The following is a 19,643-nucleotide window of genomic DNA, read 5'->3' on the forward strand; positions in this document are numbered from 1 at the left end:
CTTTTACCGGGAAGTATTCTCCCTCTCTTCTACACACCCTAACCTGAGCCTCACTATCCTCATAAAAACTCTTTACAGCATTTAGTAACTTACCACCTATTCCATAAACTTGCAACATCTGCCACATTGCTCCTCTATCCACTCTATCATATGCCTTTTCTAAATCCATAAATGCAATAAAAACTTCCCTACCTTTATCTAAATACTGTTCACATATATGCTTCAATGTAAACACTTGATCTACACATCCTCTACCCACTCTGAAGCCTCCTTGCTCATCCGCAATTCTACATTCTGTCTTACCTCTAATTCTTTCAATTATAACTCTACCGTATACTTTTCCTGGTATACTCAATAAACTTATTCCTCTATAATTTTTACAATCTCTTTTGTCCCCTTTCCCTTTATATAAAGGGACTATACATGCTCTCTGCCAATCCCTAGGTACCTTCCCCTCTTTCATACATTTATTAAACAAAAGTACCAACCACTCCAACACTATATCCCCCCCTGCTTTTAACATTTCTGTCATGATCCCATCAGTTCCAGCTGCTTTACCCCCTTTCATTCTACGTAATGCCTCACGTACCTCCACCACACTTACATTCTGCTCTTCTTCACTCCTAAAAGATGGTATACCTCCCTGGCCAGTGCATGAAATTACCGCCTCCCTTTCTTCCTCAACATTTAAAAGTTCCTCAAAATATTCTCGCCATCTACCTAATACCTCCCTCTCCCCATTTACTAACTCCCCTACTCTGTTTTTAACGGACAAATCCATACTTTCCCTAGGCTTTCTTAACTTGTTTAACTCACTCCAAAATTTTTTCTTATTTTCATTAAAATTTCTTGACAGTGCCTCTCCCACTCTTTCATCTGCTCTCCTTTTGCACTCTCTCACCACTCTCTTCACCTTTCTTTTACTCTCCATATACTCTGCTCTTCTTATAACACTTCTGCTTTGTAAAAACCTCTCGTAAGCTACCTTTTTCTCTTTTATCACACCCTTTACTTCATCATTCCACCAATCACTCCTCTTTCCTCCTGCCCCCACCCTCCTATAACCACAAACTTCTGCCCCACATTCTAATACTGCATTTTTAAAACTATTCCAGCCCTCTTCAATCCCCCCACTACTCATCTTTGCACTAGCCCACCTTTCTGCCAACAGTCGCTTATATCTCGCCCGAACTTCCTCCTCCCTTAGTTTATACACTTTCACCTCCCTCTTACTTGTTGTTGCCACCTTCCTCTTTTCCCATCTACCTCTTCCTCTAACTGTAGCTACAACTAAATAATGATCTGACATATCAGTTGCCCCTCTATAAACATGTACATCCTGGAGCCTACCCATCAACCTTTTATCCACCAATACATAATCTAACAAACTACTTTCATTACGTGCTACATCATACCTTGTATATTTATTTATCCTCTTTTTCATAAAATATGTATTACTTATTACCAAATTTCTTTCTACACATAGCTCAATTAAAGGCTCCCCATTTACATTTACCCCTGGCACCCCAAATTTACCTACTACTCCCTCCATAACATTTTTACCCACTTTAGCATTGAAATCCCCAACCACCATTACTCTCACACTTGATTCAAAACTCCGCACGCATTCACTCAACATTTCCCAGAATCTCTCTCTCTCCTCTACACTTCTTTCTTCTCCAGGTGCATACACGCTTACTATAAAATATTCATGAATGATAATTTCTTAGACAACTAGCTGCAGTAACTAATATTTTTTATATTAAGCATTTAACACTGCTTGCTATTACTGCTCACGAATGGAAATTAACATTAAAAGGAACCTGAAGATTCTGTTACCATCACCGAAGGCACCAATACGCGTTCACTTACCTGCCTGGTGAAGTCTGTTTCATGCAAAGAACTTGACCTTAACAATATGATATAGGAATACCGAGGGCTCGAACTTACAAGCTACTGAGCATGAGTTGAATATTGTAGAATACAGTATTAGCTGTAACTCTGTCCCAATACTGTACACAGTATGAACAATACAGGAAATTCCTGTGAGTAGAAATAGGTAATACCAGAATCACTTTTAGCAGATGGAGAATTAAGCCTTCATCTATTTAGTAACATTGCAAATTTTATATAATAGAAACATATACACTACCCTTCCCAAAAATGAGTTTGTAACAGAATGTTCTTGCTTCTGGCAACTGCTTGAAGAAATCAAGTATACTAGAGCAACTAGTTTCTTGTTTGAAGAGCACAATGTAATAATGCAGATAGATAATGCCCACTTCATCCCAGGCTGGATGAAGCCTTTGTTTCATAAAATGTTTAACGCTTAGTTTTGATTATAATAATAATGATCCATAAAACTGAAATAATGGTCCATAAAACTGAATTACGTATACTGAGTGGATATCATATAATTCTTAACATATCTTGTCCGGGGCCCAAGACTGTTCAACAGCCTCCCATCAAGCATTAGGGGAATTGCCAATAAACCCCTGGCTGCCTTCAAGAGAGAGCTGGACAGATACCTAAAGTCAGTGCCGGATCAGCCGGGCTGTGGCTCGTACTTTGGACTGCGTGCGGCCAACAGTAACAGCCTAGTTGATCAGGCCCTGATCCATCGGGAGGCCTGGTCATGGACCGGGCCGCGGGGGCGTTGATCCCCGGAATAACCTCCAGGTAACCTTAAAACAATTAAATTAGTTAAACGATGTTGGTGTGTCATACAGTAGATTTTGATATAGTAATGATATCTTGGTAAATATGTGATTGAAGTAGTGTGACAGTATTTTGTGGAAATTATGTGGTGGTAATAATATGATAATAATCTTGAGATACAAGTTATACAAATCGCTTTTAAAAAAACAAAAAGTAATGTATTCCCTAGACCCTTCACTGGCCAAGGGGAGCGTGAAGGTGGAGGTTTTATTCTCTAGACCCACAGCATCCATCAACAACAAATATTTCAGCATAAGAAAAATGGTGAAACACAAAGGTGCATTTGTATTTTTCTTCAGAAATTGTGCGCTGACAGTGTTATTGTTACAAGGCTGCTGCCACTGGGGGGAGGGGGCATTAACAGACGCGGCCTCAGCGTCTCGCTCGGTCTAGACACAAATTATCACCAAAAAAAGATGTCTAGTGAGCAACAATGTACAGACGCTTACTCACCTAAAGACTGACGTCACACCTTTCCTCTGAGCAATTAGCTTTTCATATACGGTTTGCAGCACATTTCTGTGGTAGTTTAGGATGTCCTAAATCCATAAAAATGTAATAAATTATAACAGCCCACATTAGGTTTTCGCTCTATTGTGTAGTTGGAATTTGTTTTATACTCCGATCCAGCTTGTATTTCCTCGAGTTTTTCATAGCGTAGTAATTGAAATTTGTCTTCATTGAGCTTCATATTGTTTTCTGAAGCCTATGTAAATACTCGGTTAATGTCCACTGGAAGATTTACAGTGTCCTTGATGGATGACACTGTCATGTAAATTCTGGTATCATTAGCAAAAGAGGACGCTGAGCTGTGGCTTACATCTTTGTCTGTGTCAGAAATGAGGATGAAGAAAAGGCTGAGAGCCCCTGACTTTACTGTGTTTAGTATTACTCTTTGTGTTAAATTTGTTAAAGGAAGTTATAGAGACATCCACAGAATGCTGGTCTCTGTTGTGTTGATTAGGTTGTGTATAAAGTCTCAGAGTTTTATTGTTGACGGTGGCTACTGAGTCCAATCAGCCTCCTACCACACTTATAATAAAGATGAGATGAGGGTACTACTTTGTCTATCTTGAAATTGGTCTCAGACGTGTAAACATAGGCTTTTTATCCATTGAAGTGTTGGATGTATCGCCAATCTTTTCTTAATAATTAATTAAGCATAACTTGAAAATCTCTGTGAGGAAGTGGAACAGAATTCTTCCTCCGTAAGCCATGCGTGTCGTAAGAGGCGACTAAAATGCTGGGAGCAAGAGGCTAGTAACCCCTTCTGTATAAATTACTAAATTTAAATCTTTTTAAATTAGGTCACCTTGCCTCGGTGGGATACGGCCGGTTTGTTGAAAAAAAATGAAAGGGTATATTACTTATTTTCTGCTGCACAGGGAGCTATACAAGAGATGTTTATTTTAATCATTGTTTAAGGGCTTATAGTATTCTTGAGTGGTCGAATACTGGTGAACTGAAATTCTAATAAAAACATGCAGTCGACAGGTTTTACACATAGCTAACTAACACTATTGTAAACCAACAGGGTATTATATTGTTAATATAATCTTTATTTACTACAAGTGCATGTACATGGTATACAGGCCAAGATGACATCAATGACATCCTATTATATAGAAAGCCACTTGTTATGCAGAGCATTTCGGGCAAATTAGGTCAGTTTTGCCCCAGGATGCGACCCACACCAATCGACTAACACCCAGGTACCCATTTTAAACTGATGGGTGAACAGGGACAGGAACAGCAGGTGTCTTATTGAAACACGTCCCTAATGTTTTCCAGCCGTACTGGAGGAGATTCGGACCCCGGACCTCAGTGTGTGAGCTGAGTGCGCTAGCGATGGAGCTACATAGCTGTTGTAGATTCGCCGGTACTGCCGGCCCGGGTCTTCTCAATAGTGCATATACTGTGATGCGTATCTCTATGTATACATATTCATTATTTTTTCTTCGTTTTTCTCTCATAAGTCATGTTTAACGAAATAGATTGCTTCCAACAAAACATGGCCGCTCTTTCCAAGTGAGTTTAAATAGTTTATATTGATATTTTTTTCTTTTCTATTAAATAGAATCTTTACTTTTGAGAGTGTGCTGTTCTCTCTCACTCAGCTTACTTCATTGAAATGTGGACGAATAAAAAACTCATTTCATTAAGCAGTTTTGTTGACCATTTAGTTGCTCTCCCGCCCTCATTGGCTACGCAGTGTGTTTCTTTGTGATTAAAACTCACAGGTACAGTAATTTTTGCATATAATATGATATTTTATTGTGGCGGCGTTCTGCTCTACAGGAGCTTTGTCAAGCCGTTATGAAGCTCCTGGAAAGAGAAATGTTGCTACAGTAAAAATCACATTAGTTTCATCTGTGTCCATTTACCCCTTCAGGTAGGTTCCTTGACGCTGGTGAGGGGCTCTTGATCTAGGGAGTTGGATCTGTGCTCCAGTTCCCTGAATTACGCCTGAATATCTTCCACATCCCCCCCACAGGCGCTGTATAATCCTACGGGTTTAGCGTTTCCCCTTGATTATAATAAGTCTCTGGGTGTGTGTGCGCGCGCGCGTTTTTTAGTACCCTATTTAAAAAAAACACTGATGAACTAGTCAGAACAATGTTTTAGAACTTTGGTCATATCAAAGTGCCTATCATATGTACGTGCGTGTAAATTATTATCTCTTGACACTCTTTTCTATACTGCTACCGTTATCAAATGTCTGACCCTCGGAGCGACAGGTATATAAGTGGGAGACTTTAAAGTAGGAATCAGCAGTGGCAGTGTTGGTGTCATCCAGATATGACCACCTCCACAGTTCTTGTTGTCCTCGCCCTGGTGGCAGGGGCTGCCACAGGTGAGTCTCATTACACAATACCACTGTACACATATAGTAACATGCTCCTCGGGCCTTATATACTCCCAGAGAAACTCTGTGGCTCTGGTGAAGGTAACACAGAGTAAGGGATGGGGAGTTAAAGAAACTTCCAGTTTTAGGGGCTTGTGTGCGTGCTGGATAGGAGTGAGACAAGTGGTTACTAATGGACGGACTGTTGGAGTGTGAGAAAGGTAACTTTTATGAAGGGATTCGGGGGAAATCGGTTAGCTGGACCTCAGTCCTAGAGGTGTGCAAAGTAGTGCCTGCACTCTGAAGGAGGATGGGGATTTGGATTTTATGAATGCGAGTGAATCTAATTCGGATGTTAGGGAGAAACTGCTTACTGAATGTTGAGAATATGATAAAACGGTCCTCAGCATTGCTAGTTACTACCTGGGCATATTTCAGTTCTCAGAATATATAAATAGTTTTTTTGTTCACCAGGGTGACATAACAAATGGTTTGCATTTTTTCAGTCAAATAATAAAGCTATGCTTACTTATCTCCCTTCTCTAGTACTGATTTTAAAACTAAGAATTATCTGGTTTTAGAATATTTATTACATTTTATGAAAGAATGGGAAATGCTGAATGCTGGAGCCTCGACCAATTAGAAAAACACACTGGGGGCACTCTAAATTTACAATTACTTACCCACATTTATTTTCATAAACGCTACCTGAGTCAAATATGCAACAAACATTAGAAGATTTTGTTTCCTTTCCTAAAGAGTGTGTAATAATGACATCGTAGCTCCTAAGAACATAAGAATGAATGAACACTGCAGTAGGCCTATTGGCCCATATAAGGAACCCTGCCGTAGTTTGGGATCTAGAAATTAATTTTTAAGGAGAGAGGAATCTTATATATACTATGATTTTCTTTTGTTTGTCTTAGCACCGTATGAAGGAGATGCAGCCGTATGCTCCAGGGAATGTCCCATCGCAGGCTCTCCCAAACTCTTCTACCAAGAAGGAAAGACCTACACCTACAAGTATTCCGGGAATTCAAAGATCCAGCTGAAGGGCACGGAAGGTGCACTGTCAGAGACGAAATGGTCCAAGCGAGTTGAACTGTCATGGATCAGTCCCTGTGACATGGTCATCTCCTTAAAGGAAACGAATGTGGATGGATCTAGGGGTGAGTAATCTGGGAAGGAAATATAGTGACTTCATTGTAAAGATGAAGTTGGAAAGCATGAAATGTACCAAAGGTAATAGAAAGAATCACTGAATCAACTGGAACACGAATAATTTTATTTGCAAGATGTTCGAGATAAATCAGAATGGATATTAGTATTGCTTCAATGTGAAAACTTTCAGTCAGTGATGAATGTGTATCAAGATATGGAATTACTAAGGTTTCCTATGTGGATAGCTTCTCTCTACTATTAGGCTTCGATGAGAATAGCCTTTTCTATGGCTGACACTAGTTTTACTAACTACTGGTATGCTCCTAGCCCCAGACGCTGCCAGATTCCTGGAGAGGTACCCACTGGTGGTGGCTGTGAGCGATGGCAAAGTCCAGCATGTGTGTAGTCATCCTGACGACGATACCTGGTCCGTCAACATTAAAAAAGGCGTCGCCTCAGTCTTCCAGAATTCCCTCCCATCAAATTCCACAGTTAATTCAGGACGAAATATTACTGAGGTAATCTAATAATTTGTCACAAGACATGTTTTCAAGTTTTTTTCCCCTTAAAAAATGGATAGTGTATGTTCCTTCTCTATCTATTTTGTATATCTTTTTATGAGGGGTTTGACTCATTATATCATACGGTAATTACAAATAAAATGAGCAGCTTTTATAAGTTTGAAAGGAAAATAATGTAACATGACAAATTTATATAATGAACCGAAAACCTTTAGGCTACTTTGTCAGGTTTAAAGTATATCTAACATTATTATTAAAATTGCACTCTAACCTAAACCGGTTGTTCTCCATAATTCCTCAAGTTTTTCCACTGTATGATTACTTTCTTAATGGCTCCAGCGTTAGGGCAGTTTCATGTCTTCCACTTCATAATTATTTTCGAAACAAATTAAAAGAATTTTTATTTCAGTTTTTCAAATTTAAGTTAAAAGATTAATAGCATTTTTGGGCTTTTATGTTCCTTATTTAGATATATTGCTGACATTTTACCACTTGACATTTACAAATAAATATCTATCCGAGATTTATTACAGGGTCTTAAAATGCAAATTATCTTGATAGATGGATGTAGTAGGGAAGTGTCCAACGAGGTATGAAGTAGAGAATCATGGAGACAGCGTTATTATGTGGAAGGAGAAGAATCACCGACTGTGCAAGGAAAGTTACCCCACCCCTGCTGAGACCCAGGTTCCCTGGCTCAGAGGTCCTCTGCCTCTGGAAGAGTCTAAGAGTAAGTGTAAACAAGAAATTAGAGATGGAATCTACTCCACCATCACTTGTGAGGATAAGAAAGTAGTCCGGCCCAGTTATGGATTCTATCAGTATGTTGAAGCCAAACAGGAGTCAACCCTGAAATATCTATCCGAATCCAGTGAGCGTTCACCTAATATTCCTCAAGGTAACATGATCCGCAAGAGTCTCAAGTATGACTATGATACACCTAAGAAAGACCCGTCCATGGTAGCCCAGTTGGATCAGCTCATGGGGCAGGTCTGTGAGAGGACCAGAGATATTGTTGAACGTGATGCTGCTGCTTTGGTAGCCAGGGCAGCACAGCTGTTGCGTATGGTGCCCGAAGAGGTAGTGGAACAAACCTTGGAAAAAATTCGCAGTGGCCAATACTGTCAAGATCCAAAGAAGCTGGAAGAACTTTTCTTGGATGCTGTTAGCTTCGTCCACGAGTCTGGTGCAGTAAAAGTTATGGTGAAGGAGCTGGTGAGCGAACGTTCCACAAGTAGTCGTGTTGTCCTCTACACTACTGCTTTCTACCTCCTTCCTCGTCCATGTATCCACGCCATGATGGCGTTAAAACCATTGTTTGAATCCACCCGGCCTCTAGCAATGCCCACTCTGGCTGCTGCTTCTATGGTAAATACTTATTGTCGTCACAATCATAACTGTCATGAGCAAGCACCGGTCAGAAGCCTAGTTGAAGCTCTAGGCAATAAACTAAGAAGACAGTGTTCCGCTTCTAACGACGAACATACTGTAAAAGCTGCCCTAACAACACTCAAGGCTCTGGGTAACATGGGTGTGATGACCCAAGAGGTCACCACATCTGTCCTCAGGTGTATGGAGACTGAAGGAGTTGAGAAGAGGATCCGTGTGGCTGCGGCACAAGCCTTCAGACAAACAAAATGTCATAGCTCTGTAAGTATCATTTCAAATCATTAAATTGAGTTGCTTACTGATGCAAAACTTAAGGTGGAAATACTATTCAAATATTTTTAATAATTTTCTAATTGTATATATTTTATATTTTGTATACTTTTTCTTCTGCAGCCAACCGAACAACTAGTCAATATAGCTGTGAGTCCTACCAAAGACACAGAAGTGCGCATTGCTTCTTATCTTATGGCGGTTCGATGTGCCACGAAGAAAGATTTTGAAAAAATTGTTAGCAAAATTTCCTTTGAACAAAACACACAGGGTAAAATATGAATTCGAGTCTTCTGTTGTTTCATATAGTTAAAATAATTTTCATATTGTATATTAAAAGATTTGTTCTTTTTATGATATATACAATTATCTAATATTCGAGATTCCCATACACTTTCCCCGAGAGTTACAATAAGTGACTATAAATTATATTATTCTGATTCATTTCAGTTCGTGGGTTCATATTGAGTCACCTATTGAATCTTCAAGAAACCAAAGTACCGCACAAGGAACACCTCAGATACAATTTGACGAATGTTCTTCTTCCAAGAGATTTTAAGCAAGACATCACAAAATATTCTCGCAATATAGACCTGTCTTATTTCTCCCCATATCTGGGAATTGGTGCTGGCCTGGAGTCCAACATCATCTACGCTCCAGGATCCTTCATCCCTCGATCTATTGACTTCAACCTCACTGCTGCTTTAGAGGGAATCTCAATGAACATAGGCGAGGTTGGTGCACGATTTGAAGGCCTAGATCCATTTATTGAGAAACTGTTTGGCCCAGAAAGTTACTTCCAGAAAGCTAGTTATAAACAAATATTCAGTGAAATGACATCATTGTTTCATGAAAAGAAAAACAAATTCCTAGAACATTTCCATGGAGACTTCAAACATAAAAGATCAATTGATATGTCTACATTGTCCAACTTCTTCCATAATCTCTACAGTGATGAATCAAGATTAGCCAAGGCTGATGTTTTTGCTCGCTTTATGGGCCAGGAGATAAGTTTTGCCTCATTAGCTGGAGACTTGACGGACATCAGTGCTGACAGATTTATAGAAGCCTTTTTCTCTTACTTCAATGACATCGTCGATCAAATGAAGCACTTAAACATCAATTCTGCCAGAACTGCTCAATTGCACTTGGACTATTATTTCCCCACCATCCAGGGCACTCCATTCAAGCTTAAGATGGACGGAACAGCTGTTTTAGGAATGCAGATTGAGGGAAATCTCAACCTTGTAAATATGATAGCTAACTGGAAAAAAGGTGAAAGTATCTTGAAGCTTGTTCCCAGTTTGTCTGTGGAGGTTGATGGCTTCGTTGGTTATGACTGTCATATCTCTAAGACAGGCCTCGAAATGAAAAATACGATCTCCAGTAGCAATGGTGTCTCCTTTATGGTGAGACCAAAGAACAATAATGAACTAGAACTTGAACTGGACATCCCAGCCAAGATGGACTTCATTGATATAGAGAGTAAAATTCACTTTATAAAAGAGGTAAAAGGAAAACCTAAAACAACTGTCTCAGTTTCACCATCAAGTGAGGACGAAGTCACACATCAGTCTTGTTCCAACTCACTTGAGTCAGGTATTGGTATTAAACTTTGCTACAAATTCAATTTCTTCGACATACTCCGTAGCAACAGTTTCCTACAGGGTACGCCATTTGTTGCAAAGTTATTCTTGGAGAAAGTTGATCCCTCAGTGAAAGGATATATCGTGAAAACAGCAATTCAGGGCGACAGCAACAGAAAATTGATTAAAATGAAGCTAGAAGTGCCTGGAGCCACTACTGCAAGGGACGTTGAAACCGTTGTGTCCTATACCAAAGAAGAAGATTCCTACAAGATTTCAGCAGAGCTGGGATTCTCTGACGTTAGCAGCAAGTTCGGTGCCCACTTTACCAACAAGGTAAACCAGAAAGGTGTCCAAGCTTTTGCTAAATACAAGTCTAGTGATACAGAAATATTCCACGCAATAAAAGCAGATATTATGGCCAGGTCAACAACAGAGGACATGGAATACCACGTAACAATGTACGTCAGCAGAAGCGAAGATTTCTCCCCTCAGTCTCAAGTCATCGAGTGGAAATTTAGCAAGAAAAATAATGGCCCTGAAATATCACTGGATATTTTAGCAAAGACAAAGAATGCATGGAAAAGTTACATTGACCTGAACCTAGAGGGTAAGTGTAATTTGCAAGTTAACCAGTTTTGTAGAATAATTATCCAGTGAGGAAATTAGCAAAATCCTATAGATTTCAGTTTAACAAATTTACAAAACGTTCTCCTATAAAAAATAAATATAAAGTATATAATCCATGACTGTTATACAGGTGGAGTGGACCTGAGGTACGCTTCACACTCCCGCGTGCCTCTACCAAGAAAGCTACGCAAATTTGAGTTCCACACCGGCTTGGGAGGCTGGAAGGTCATATCATTTGTCCGTCAGACATCAGAGTCTGGCGACAAGGTTGAATTTTCTTCTGCCTTCAAGATAGCTCGCAGGAATGAAGACTTTATCTCTCTTGAGGCCACCCACACTACACAAGGAAGACTCTACACGGACTTTGTTTGCAAGACAACAGCTAAAGGCATAGTATTTTTCTAATTTCTGAAGCCAAATTTCAAATATATTAGAACATTTATATATTATTTATACTATTTTAAAGGTTTCTCGTGTCTGGTATCATTAACGCAGAATTATTAAGAGGGATAAATGTTTTTTGTGTGTTCTAATTTAAATATCATCACTTCAGTGAAAATGGGCCGCGCTGAGTACAAAGCAGCTTCCAGTATCTACTATGAACATGGGAAGAAGGGAGTATCTTTACAAGTAATTCGTTCTGAAGATAATGTGAAGGTGGCTGACCTTGAAGCTACCCGAGTTTGCACTATACAGTCGTGCAGAATTTATGCTGCGGTAAGTTTGTGCAACTTTATACCTTACATTACAGTGGTAGTAAGCTCATACTACTGTATGGTAAGTTTGCTCTGCTTCATACTTAACACAATAAAGGTAGAAAATTTACCTCATATGTAACACTTAGTCGTGATAAGTTGACGCTATTTAACACTAAAGTGGTGGTGAGGGTATATTGCTTTATGTTTAACACTCGGGATAAACCTATGAAAAAATCGTATATAATTCTCTTTAACTAGTTTTTAATATACCATGTATTTCAGTGGAACTATTTGTACGAAATCTATTACATGCAGTCTTGACTTTCACCAGTTGTTTCTTAGGCATCATCTTTTGCATTTTTGCACATTTTGTTTTAGTCTAATGAACTGAACAACCTACAATCATAGGGATGAATTTTGTCAGATCCCTTGCATTGCTGTTTACAGATGGACATGCCGGACTACATGAAAGTCCTCAAGTTTGAGTGCAAGGAAGAAGAGCAGGGGCCAGGTCGCTACGTGGTTGAGGCTGCAATCCAACACGGAGATCTAGTCATATTTCAAGCAGAAGGACCAGTCACCGCCAAGATCTCATCAGACTCTGCCAAACTTCAAACTGATATTAGATTTATTACCATAAGCAGACAGCCATTCAAATTATCTTCCAATTTTGTGTTTGCTAAAAACAAACAAGTTTTGTCATTGGAACTTATTAAACAACGAGAGCCAGTCTTTGTGGCTGAATGGAACATAAAATCTGGTTCCTCTCAAGGAACTACTATTGGAATTAAGTTCCAACTGCCAGCCTTGGTAGATAAGAAACTTGATGCCATTATCAGCAATAAGCTAATCCATGTTAGTTTCGACACTCAATTTTTACCGAAGAGTTCGGCCCCTCGTAGAATAAAAGCGTTTACTGACATTGACTTCGAAAACAAGAAGTGGATGGCTGACTTCGCCTGGGATGCTGATCGTGACCAAAGTAAAAAGATCATTCTTGACACTAACGTGATTAGCAACCCATCCAACCCAGGAAGAGTCTCCATCCAGTAAGTGACTTTGGTCCCTCCAGTTTGATAATATAATTATTGCTATATTTTCCAAAAAAATATATTTAGCTTTTACTGGATAATATATGTACGGAGTTTTCTCAACAGTATTAAGTAAATCAAAACGGATAAAATTTGTTTTTTGAGATATTCAGTAATAAATATAATGAGTTTAAGTGTGAAAAGATGCAACGTTTAATTTTCAGTGGCAATGTCAAGTGCATGAATGAGATGTACCACGTCAAACTTGATATAGAGGCAGAAAATCTACGACAATACCGCTATGGAGAGAATGGCTTCAACCTGGAGCTAACGTCACCACAGAGGAGCTTGGAATGGAAGTTAAACACTAACGTTGAATCCAGGTCCGCAAAAGTAGATATGAACCTTCAATGCAAGTTCCAGGATGACAGGGAATACAGATTGACAAGTGTTGTGGATATTGAAAAGCTTGGTAGTCCATACAGCTACAAGCTGGAGTCTGAGATGAGCTTCACATCACCAGGAGGACAGGAGACTACAGTTCACGCTGAGGCGAAACACCAAGTTACTTCAGAGGAACGTGAAATATATTATAAGGTGAGTTATTTCTTATTTTGTTTAACCATTTTTACTTGAGAACCGTTTAAGGGTTTACTGAAATTATGTAAAGAAGATAATTATTTAAGTGGTATGTGAATTTATTTATCTTATCCCTTACGCTTGATTTAATTTTCCCATAACTTATTTATACATGTATTTTTAACGTGGCATCATTTACATTAATTTTTATTTAAATCATATTCTGAAATCATTTGCAAATTGTAACATCATTTACACTGCTTCTGACATCATGCACATTGTTGCATTGTACACATTAACGGTGATACATATATTGTGTTACAATGAATATTAATAATTGGAAAATAAAGAATTGCATTGCTTCACAGGCAAGTGTAAGGACTCCTGCTTTGAGAAGATCTCTTGTGCTGGAGATGTCATCAGTTAGCCAAGAGTTATCCTACAGTTTGAAAGCCCTGACGGAGAGGGACTCCCCTGCCACCATGATCAATTGGGAAATGAAACTTTATCCTGAAGGAGGAGTTGAAAAGTTTGTGTCATCCGTGGATATGAATGCTCTTCGTGATTTCCTCAAGTCCGCTCTTGAGATTGTTGCCATAGAAGGTGAGGAATATTCTTCCGGAAGTGGAAAATATGGAAAAGGCAAATATGGATTCCACTACCACAAGCCTACACCATCCTCCTACTCTATGAAAATTGAGTCTCCATCCCGCACTCTGGAGGGTGAAGCTGAGTATTCTCCTTCAAGGTCAAGTTTCAAGTTCTATCCTGACAGTGACAAAAGTGAGGCCAAATATGAAATCACTGGAGAATCTTCACACAACTACTGGGATCAGGTATCGAAGTACGAAGGCCGATTGAGTCACCCAGGTATGTCCAAGGATATCAGAGTTAAGGTTGAACATTCATACAGTGGACAGACCATGCGAGGCTCACTAGAGCTGGACATCTTCCCCGACACAGAAGATAAAATTACAGGCACGCTAAAGTCAACCATGATCGCCAACAACACTGTCAGAATTGAAGCATCACTAACTACCAGGGTAAGTTTTAATCGCCTGTTGTCTCCAATAATAAATATTTGTACTATAAATAATTGCATACTCCAGCATATTTTTTTTTAAATTACTGAAATATGATTTTTACAGATACTGAGAGTGCACCCCAAAGTCACCGTAATGGCAGCTTATTCTCAAAATACGACTGGCATTGATGTGCAGTTCCAGAAGTCTCCCTCTTCACCTGTATCCTTCCAAGTGTCGGCCCTGTACGACCGAATTTTCACTGGAGATGCAACAATGACTTTCCGTGTGATTAACGAGGAAGACGCTGTGGTGGACATAGCTGGTGTGATGGGGCCAGAAAAAGATCCTGAGTGTAACGGCGTCAACATCAAGGGTGTGGCTTACGCTTCTCCCATCGGAAGTTATGATATTCACTCCAAACTTTGTAGACCATTCTTCTTCGAACTGATTTCGAAGAAACAAGAAAGTCAAAAGGAATTCATAACGAAACTTGGCCTGCAATATCCGAACAGAGCTGAGATTAGCTTATCGGAAAGTAACCTGGATCAACCGTGGAGAAACGCAATAGCAATGGCCCGTGTCAAACTTCCCTCTCCTACTGTTGCTGAAGTTCACTTCGTTTACGAATCTGAAAATATGCACACGGTGAAGGTAATATCTATATATTCGTATATATATTGGAATTTTTAAGTCCTGATTTTAGATTTGCTTCAAAGTGTGTGTGAACTTGTTTTAATTTACAGCATTGTGTGTGTAATTGCAGGGCGCTTTGAAGGAAGACTGGCAGAGAGTGATGGAGTCTGCTCACTCATGGGCTGACAGTGTGTCTAGATATCTGGAGGAACAAGCACAGCAACAAGGCACTACCTTCCCTAACCCAGAGATCGAAACACTTCTCGAAGAAGTCAAACATGATCTTAGGGAAATATATCATGATCTGATTTATAAAGAAATCATCCCACATTATGAGGCTTTCCGTGAATTCCTAAGGCGTCCGCCAGCTTCGTACGTTATACAATTTTCTTCAAGCATCCTCTCAGGTATAGCCAAGATACAGAGAGACCTAAGAAGTCGTCTTCTCCATGAGGTTCTAGCTTGGCAAGAAGAATTTAAGGATATCACAGAGCGCATCATTGAACGTAAGTTTATTTTCATTTAGTATATATTTAAGGATTTACTTAATTTATCATGAGATGATAGTCTAAAGCGAAACCACTTTTTACACATGAAATACGGGATATTATATCAACAGTTTTGGTGAAGGCTACGCGTTGGGTGGAGACCGGTGAGATTCCAGAGCCAGTGCGTCGCCTACTGGAACAGCTGCAAGAAACTAGGATCTTCAGAATGTTTAAGAGGGACGTCGACGCCTTTATTCGGCGATACCCGGAGGAGTACGAGGCCATCCAGGAGATGGTGGCCAAGGTCAAGGATACCCTCCAGGAAGATTTTGAGAACGTTCTCATTAGGATCTCAAAGATTAAAGTTGTTGAAAATACGATCAAGTGGATTCTTAAAGACCTCAGCAATGTTAGTAGTATTTTGTAGTCATTAATTTATCTATATTTATGACTAATATGCAGCTTTAGAGGTGCTGTGATATTAATACGATCAATTAATTCTTGTAGGTTAATTCATTTCTAAAAAGTATATAATTAAAACAGGTTGTGTACAATATTCTATACCAGTCTGTAACAGTGTATGTACGCACAATCTGTTAAGCAAATTATAAATCTTATTTTTCTTTCATCCTTTCAGGAAAACATGATTGCCAATAAGGTGGAGGAGTATATTAGTGAAATCATTCAGGAAGCTATCTGGGCTCTTGGTGTGGAAACAAATGAAAGCGAAATGAAATTCAAAATGCATTTGCATAAGCCAGTTTATTCTTTGATTCAGTTACTGCAGGAGGTTCATTTAACTCCAATCTATTATCTTGAAAAACTGGCCTTGGTTCATGACCGCCTCATTCCCTTCCCCATCAACAACGTAATCTGGGCATACTACACGTTGCTGCCCCGCCATATGACAGAGTTGTTGCCTCCTTACAACCGCACAGCCATGGTTGTCAGTGACACAGAGATCCTTACCTTTGATGGAGCTCTACTCCGTGCACCTCGTTCACCGTGTCAAGTTGTCTTGGCTGTATATGCCAACAACAAGCTTACCATGGCCCATCCACAATCATCAGCCCCGCCACAGATCACCTTTTCTACTGGCTCCACTACTGTCACTGTTAAGCCAGACTTCCGTGTTAACGTTAACGGACATGAGATGAACAGACAACAATTAGCTGCAGGTGATGTCTTTATTCAAAAGAGTCCCCGAGAAGTCAATGTAACATCACCCTTCATGACAGTCCGAGTATTCCGCCAAGAACGTGTAGTATCTGTGAACGTGTCTGGCTGGACCTTCGGCCGCATTGCAGGTCTTCTGGGTACTTATGATGGGGAAGTCGGTAATGACTGGTTTACACCATCGGGAAGGAATGCTTCCAGCCTTCAAGAGCTAGTGTCATCCTGGCAAGAGGACAAGCAGTGCCAGACTCCTTCCATCTCTCCCTACAACCATAACAATGTGCCAGTAGAAAAAGACATTCATTGTAATGCGCTTGTGGGAATTCGGTCCAGATGCTACCCTATGGTCCATCCGGGGTCCTTCATCAAAATGTGCCACGCCGCGCGCCAGCCTTGTGACGCTGCCCAAGCCTACCGCATCATCTGCTCTAACAAGGGTGTTAACCTGATGGTGCCGCCTAGCTGCTGACATCTCACTTCTCATCTGCACTCCATAGTAATTTCCTCTTTGTAGTTTTTATGTACACTTATGTATGAAAAACGCATATAAAAATACAAAAAAAGTTAATGAAGGATAACAAATATATTCAATTGTAAATCTAAATGCAGCATTCATTTTCCATCATTAGTTAATTCAATGGTTCGAATTGGTGTATTTACATGTTTTGGGAAAACCTGTTTATTTTGGTAGCAAACTGCATGAAGAGGCTTCTCTACTCTGACAAGAGTAAGCCAGGTGGCCCAGTTTCCTTGTACCCACTGAATGCGGGCACAAAGAGAATAATAAAGTGTGTATTTTATATAATACATTCACTGTTCTCATCTATATTTATGCAACATTAATGCATCCAGACATGATCAGAAAATATACAATTTCAATAGAGAATATGTTTACAGTCCCATAATAATTATCCCTCATCCATCGTGTAATTTTTCTTAAATCTTAATTAAAAAAAAAAAGTAAGAATTACCGTCATCATTTACAGATCAAACTTGATTGCATTCCATTCCCCAGGCAATGTACGACGCCAATAGGTTCACAGTGAGGCGAGAAAAGTAGACTGGTTGGTTAAATGGGGTTTAACATCTGTCTACTACACTAGAATCATTAAGGCTGGATGTATCCTTTTCACCAACAAACAAGAATACTTTAATCCCTAAAACTGGTATTATACGCTTAGAGAAATACATCTCTCAGTATATATAGTTTAATCATTAGATAGGACAAGATACTGATAGAAGAGCTGAGGCCGGTATATATACGGGAGTAGGCGAGGGAAGCGAGTAGTTTAGGTTTTTAGGAGACAGGAGAGAGAGACCATTTTTAGACAGAGACTCTTCGACTGGCTTCTGCACTGGAAAGACGTACCTGCTCCCGGTTGGGAGGATCAGACCTCGACACTCAGCAACTAGAACAGACAAGAGAAGAGGAACTCTTCATCCTGCTCCAGGACTTGGTGCGTAGCTGGCTGCCTGCCCCAGGGCAGACAGTTGGCCTCTGCACTCTTGTAGCTGGGTGAAGTCTTCCCTACTCTGTCTCCCTACGATCCCCGTTGGGGAGGGGAACTTTTACCAGCATCGTCTTCACCTTCATTGCACGATGAGCTACGCAAATCGTGTCAAGATCAAGCCAACAAGTGGTACCGTTGATGATTCAACGAAGATTGCTCTTGCAACTGTTGTTCAAGGAACACTGCAAGTTAAATTCAACACCATTTTGTCTCTGAAAGAAGCATTCATTGTTGTGTGTCACGATGATGCTGAAGCAGAGAAGCTACTCACTACTGATGCCACCACTACACTTACCACTCAAGGGTTTACTGTTATGTCATCTCCTGCCCTCAGGGCCAGGAAATCAGTATTCCTCAAAAAACTTGACAAGATTCTGACGTCTCAAACACCAGCAGAACTCAAGACATCCATAGAGACGCTAAATACTTGGGCTACTGTTGACAGCATCACAAAAATCCCGAATGCATCGTCCATGCTCAAGGTCACCTTCACCGACGTTAACATGGCTGCCACTGCTCTGACTGAAGGTCTTGCTATCTACTACTACTTCATCAGTCCAACCTACATCGAAGCAGAGAGATATCAGTACATCCAACACTGCTGGAACTGTTATTCTTACCATCACACCACCAAAGCATGTCCAGTAAAAGACAAGAAGTTCTGCACTACATGTGGTAGTGAGGGACACACCTTCAGTTCCTGCACCGCTGCTACTCCACCACAACCATCGTGCTTAAACTGTAAAAGTAACGACCACCATACACTGGCAGCTAAATGTCCTACACGAAAGGATATAGTGAAGAAAACACAAGAAGCAGCAAAGAAAAAACCTAGCAACACACCAACGTATGCAGCAATTGCAAAGATCCAAGCTAACACTACAAAATTACTTCAAGCATCTACTCAACCAGCCTCCACCATCATCACTCCTCCAGCATGTGACGTAACTAAGATCCACTACTGTCTACTATACGCTCACATGCAGAATATGGCTGTACCTGGATCTTTTAACTCTACCATCAACGAGTTATTTGCACTAAATAATATGCCATCATTTATATTCCCAGCATCTCCACCTTCGGAAGAAATACTCAAATTTACCAAGGACCTAATCAACACTTTTGCATCAGCAGCTCCAACACCACCAACACCTAGTGACGTCACTCCAACAAGACCTCCTATTCGTCGATCGCCTCCTGCTCGTCGATTGGCTCGTCGTGGCGGCGTACCTCCTTCACCTCCACCCACCACTACTCATATGGACCAATCAGAAGCCACGATTCTCCCACAGTCTTCTACACACTCTCTAGCGGAGACACCAAAATTGAAAGCACCTTCAATGCTGCAACCACCAAAAAAAACCTCTCCAGCTATCTCTCGA

The 19,643-nt window shown here is 40.2% G+C and overlaps 2 protein-coding genes across 2 annotated transcripts in view; both read left to right on the top strand.

The window, feature by feature from the left end:
• Window positions 1-19,643, top strand: part of LOC138853826 (uncharacterized) — a 152,661-nt gene that overhangs the window by 95,929 nt on the left and 37,089 nt on the right. The window lies entirely within an intron of this gene.
• Window positions 5,414-17,354, top strand: LOC128695794 (vitellogenin-like). Its single transcript, XM_053786639.2, has 15 exons — window positions 5,414-5,572; window positions 6,490-6,732; window positions 7,052-7,242; window positions 7,807-8,895; window positions 9,028-9,175; window positions 9,355-11,100; window positions 11,251-11,508; window positions 11,674-11,837; window positions 12,266-12,867; window positions 13,074-13,446; window positions 13,797-14,471; window positions 14,577-15,104; window positions 15,217-15,592; window positions 15,706-15,983; window positions 16,212-17,354. Exons 1-15 carry the CDS (start codon window positions 5,518-5,520, stop codon window positions 17,217-17,219), a joined length of 7,734 nt encoding a protein of 2,577 aa, XP_053642614.2. The 5' UTR covers window positions 5,414-5,517; the 3' UTR covers window positions 17,220-17,354.

The sequence above is a fragment of the Cherax quadricarinatus genome, chromosome 41 (assembly GCF_038502225.1).
Source record: "Cherax quadricarinatus isolate ZL_2023a chromosome 41, ASM3850222v1, whole genome shotgun sequence".
NCBI lineage: Eukaryota > Metazoa > Arthropoda > Malacostraca > Decapoda > Parastacidae > Cherax > Cherax quadricarinatus.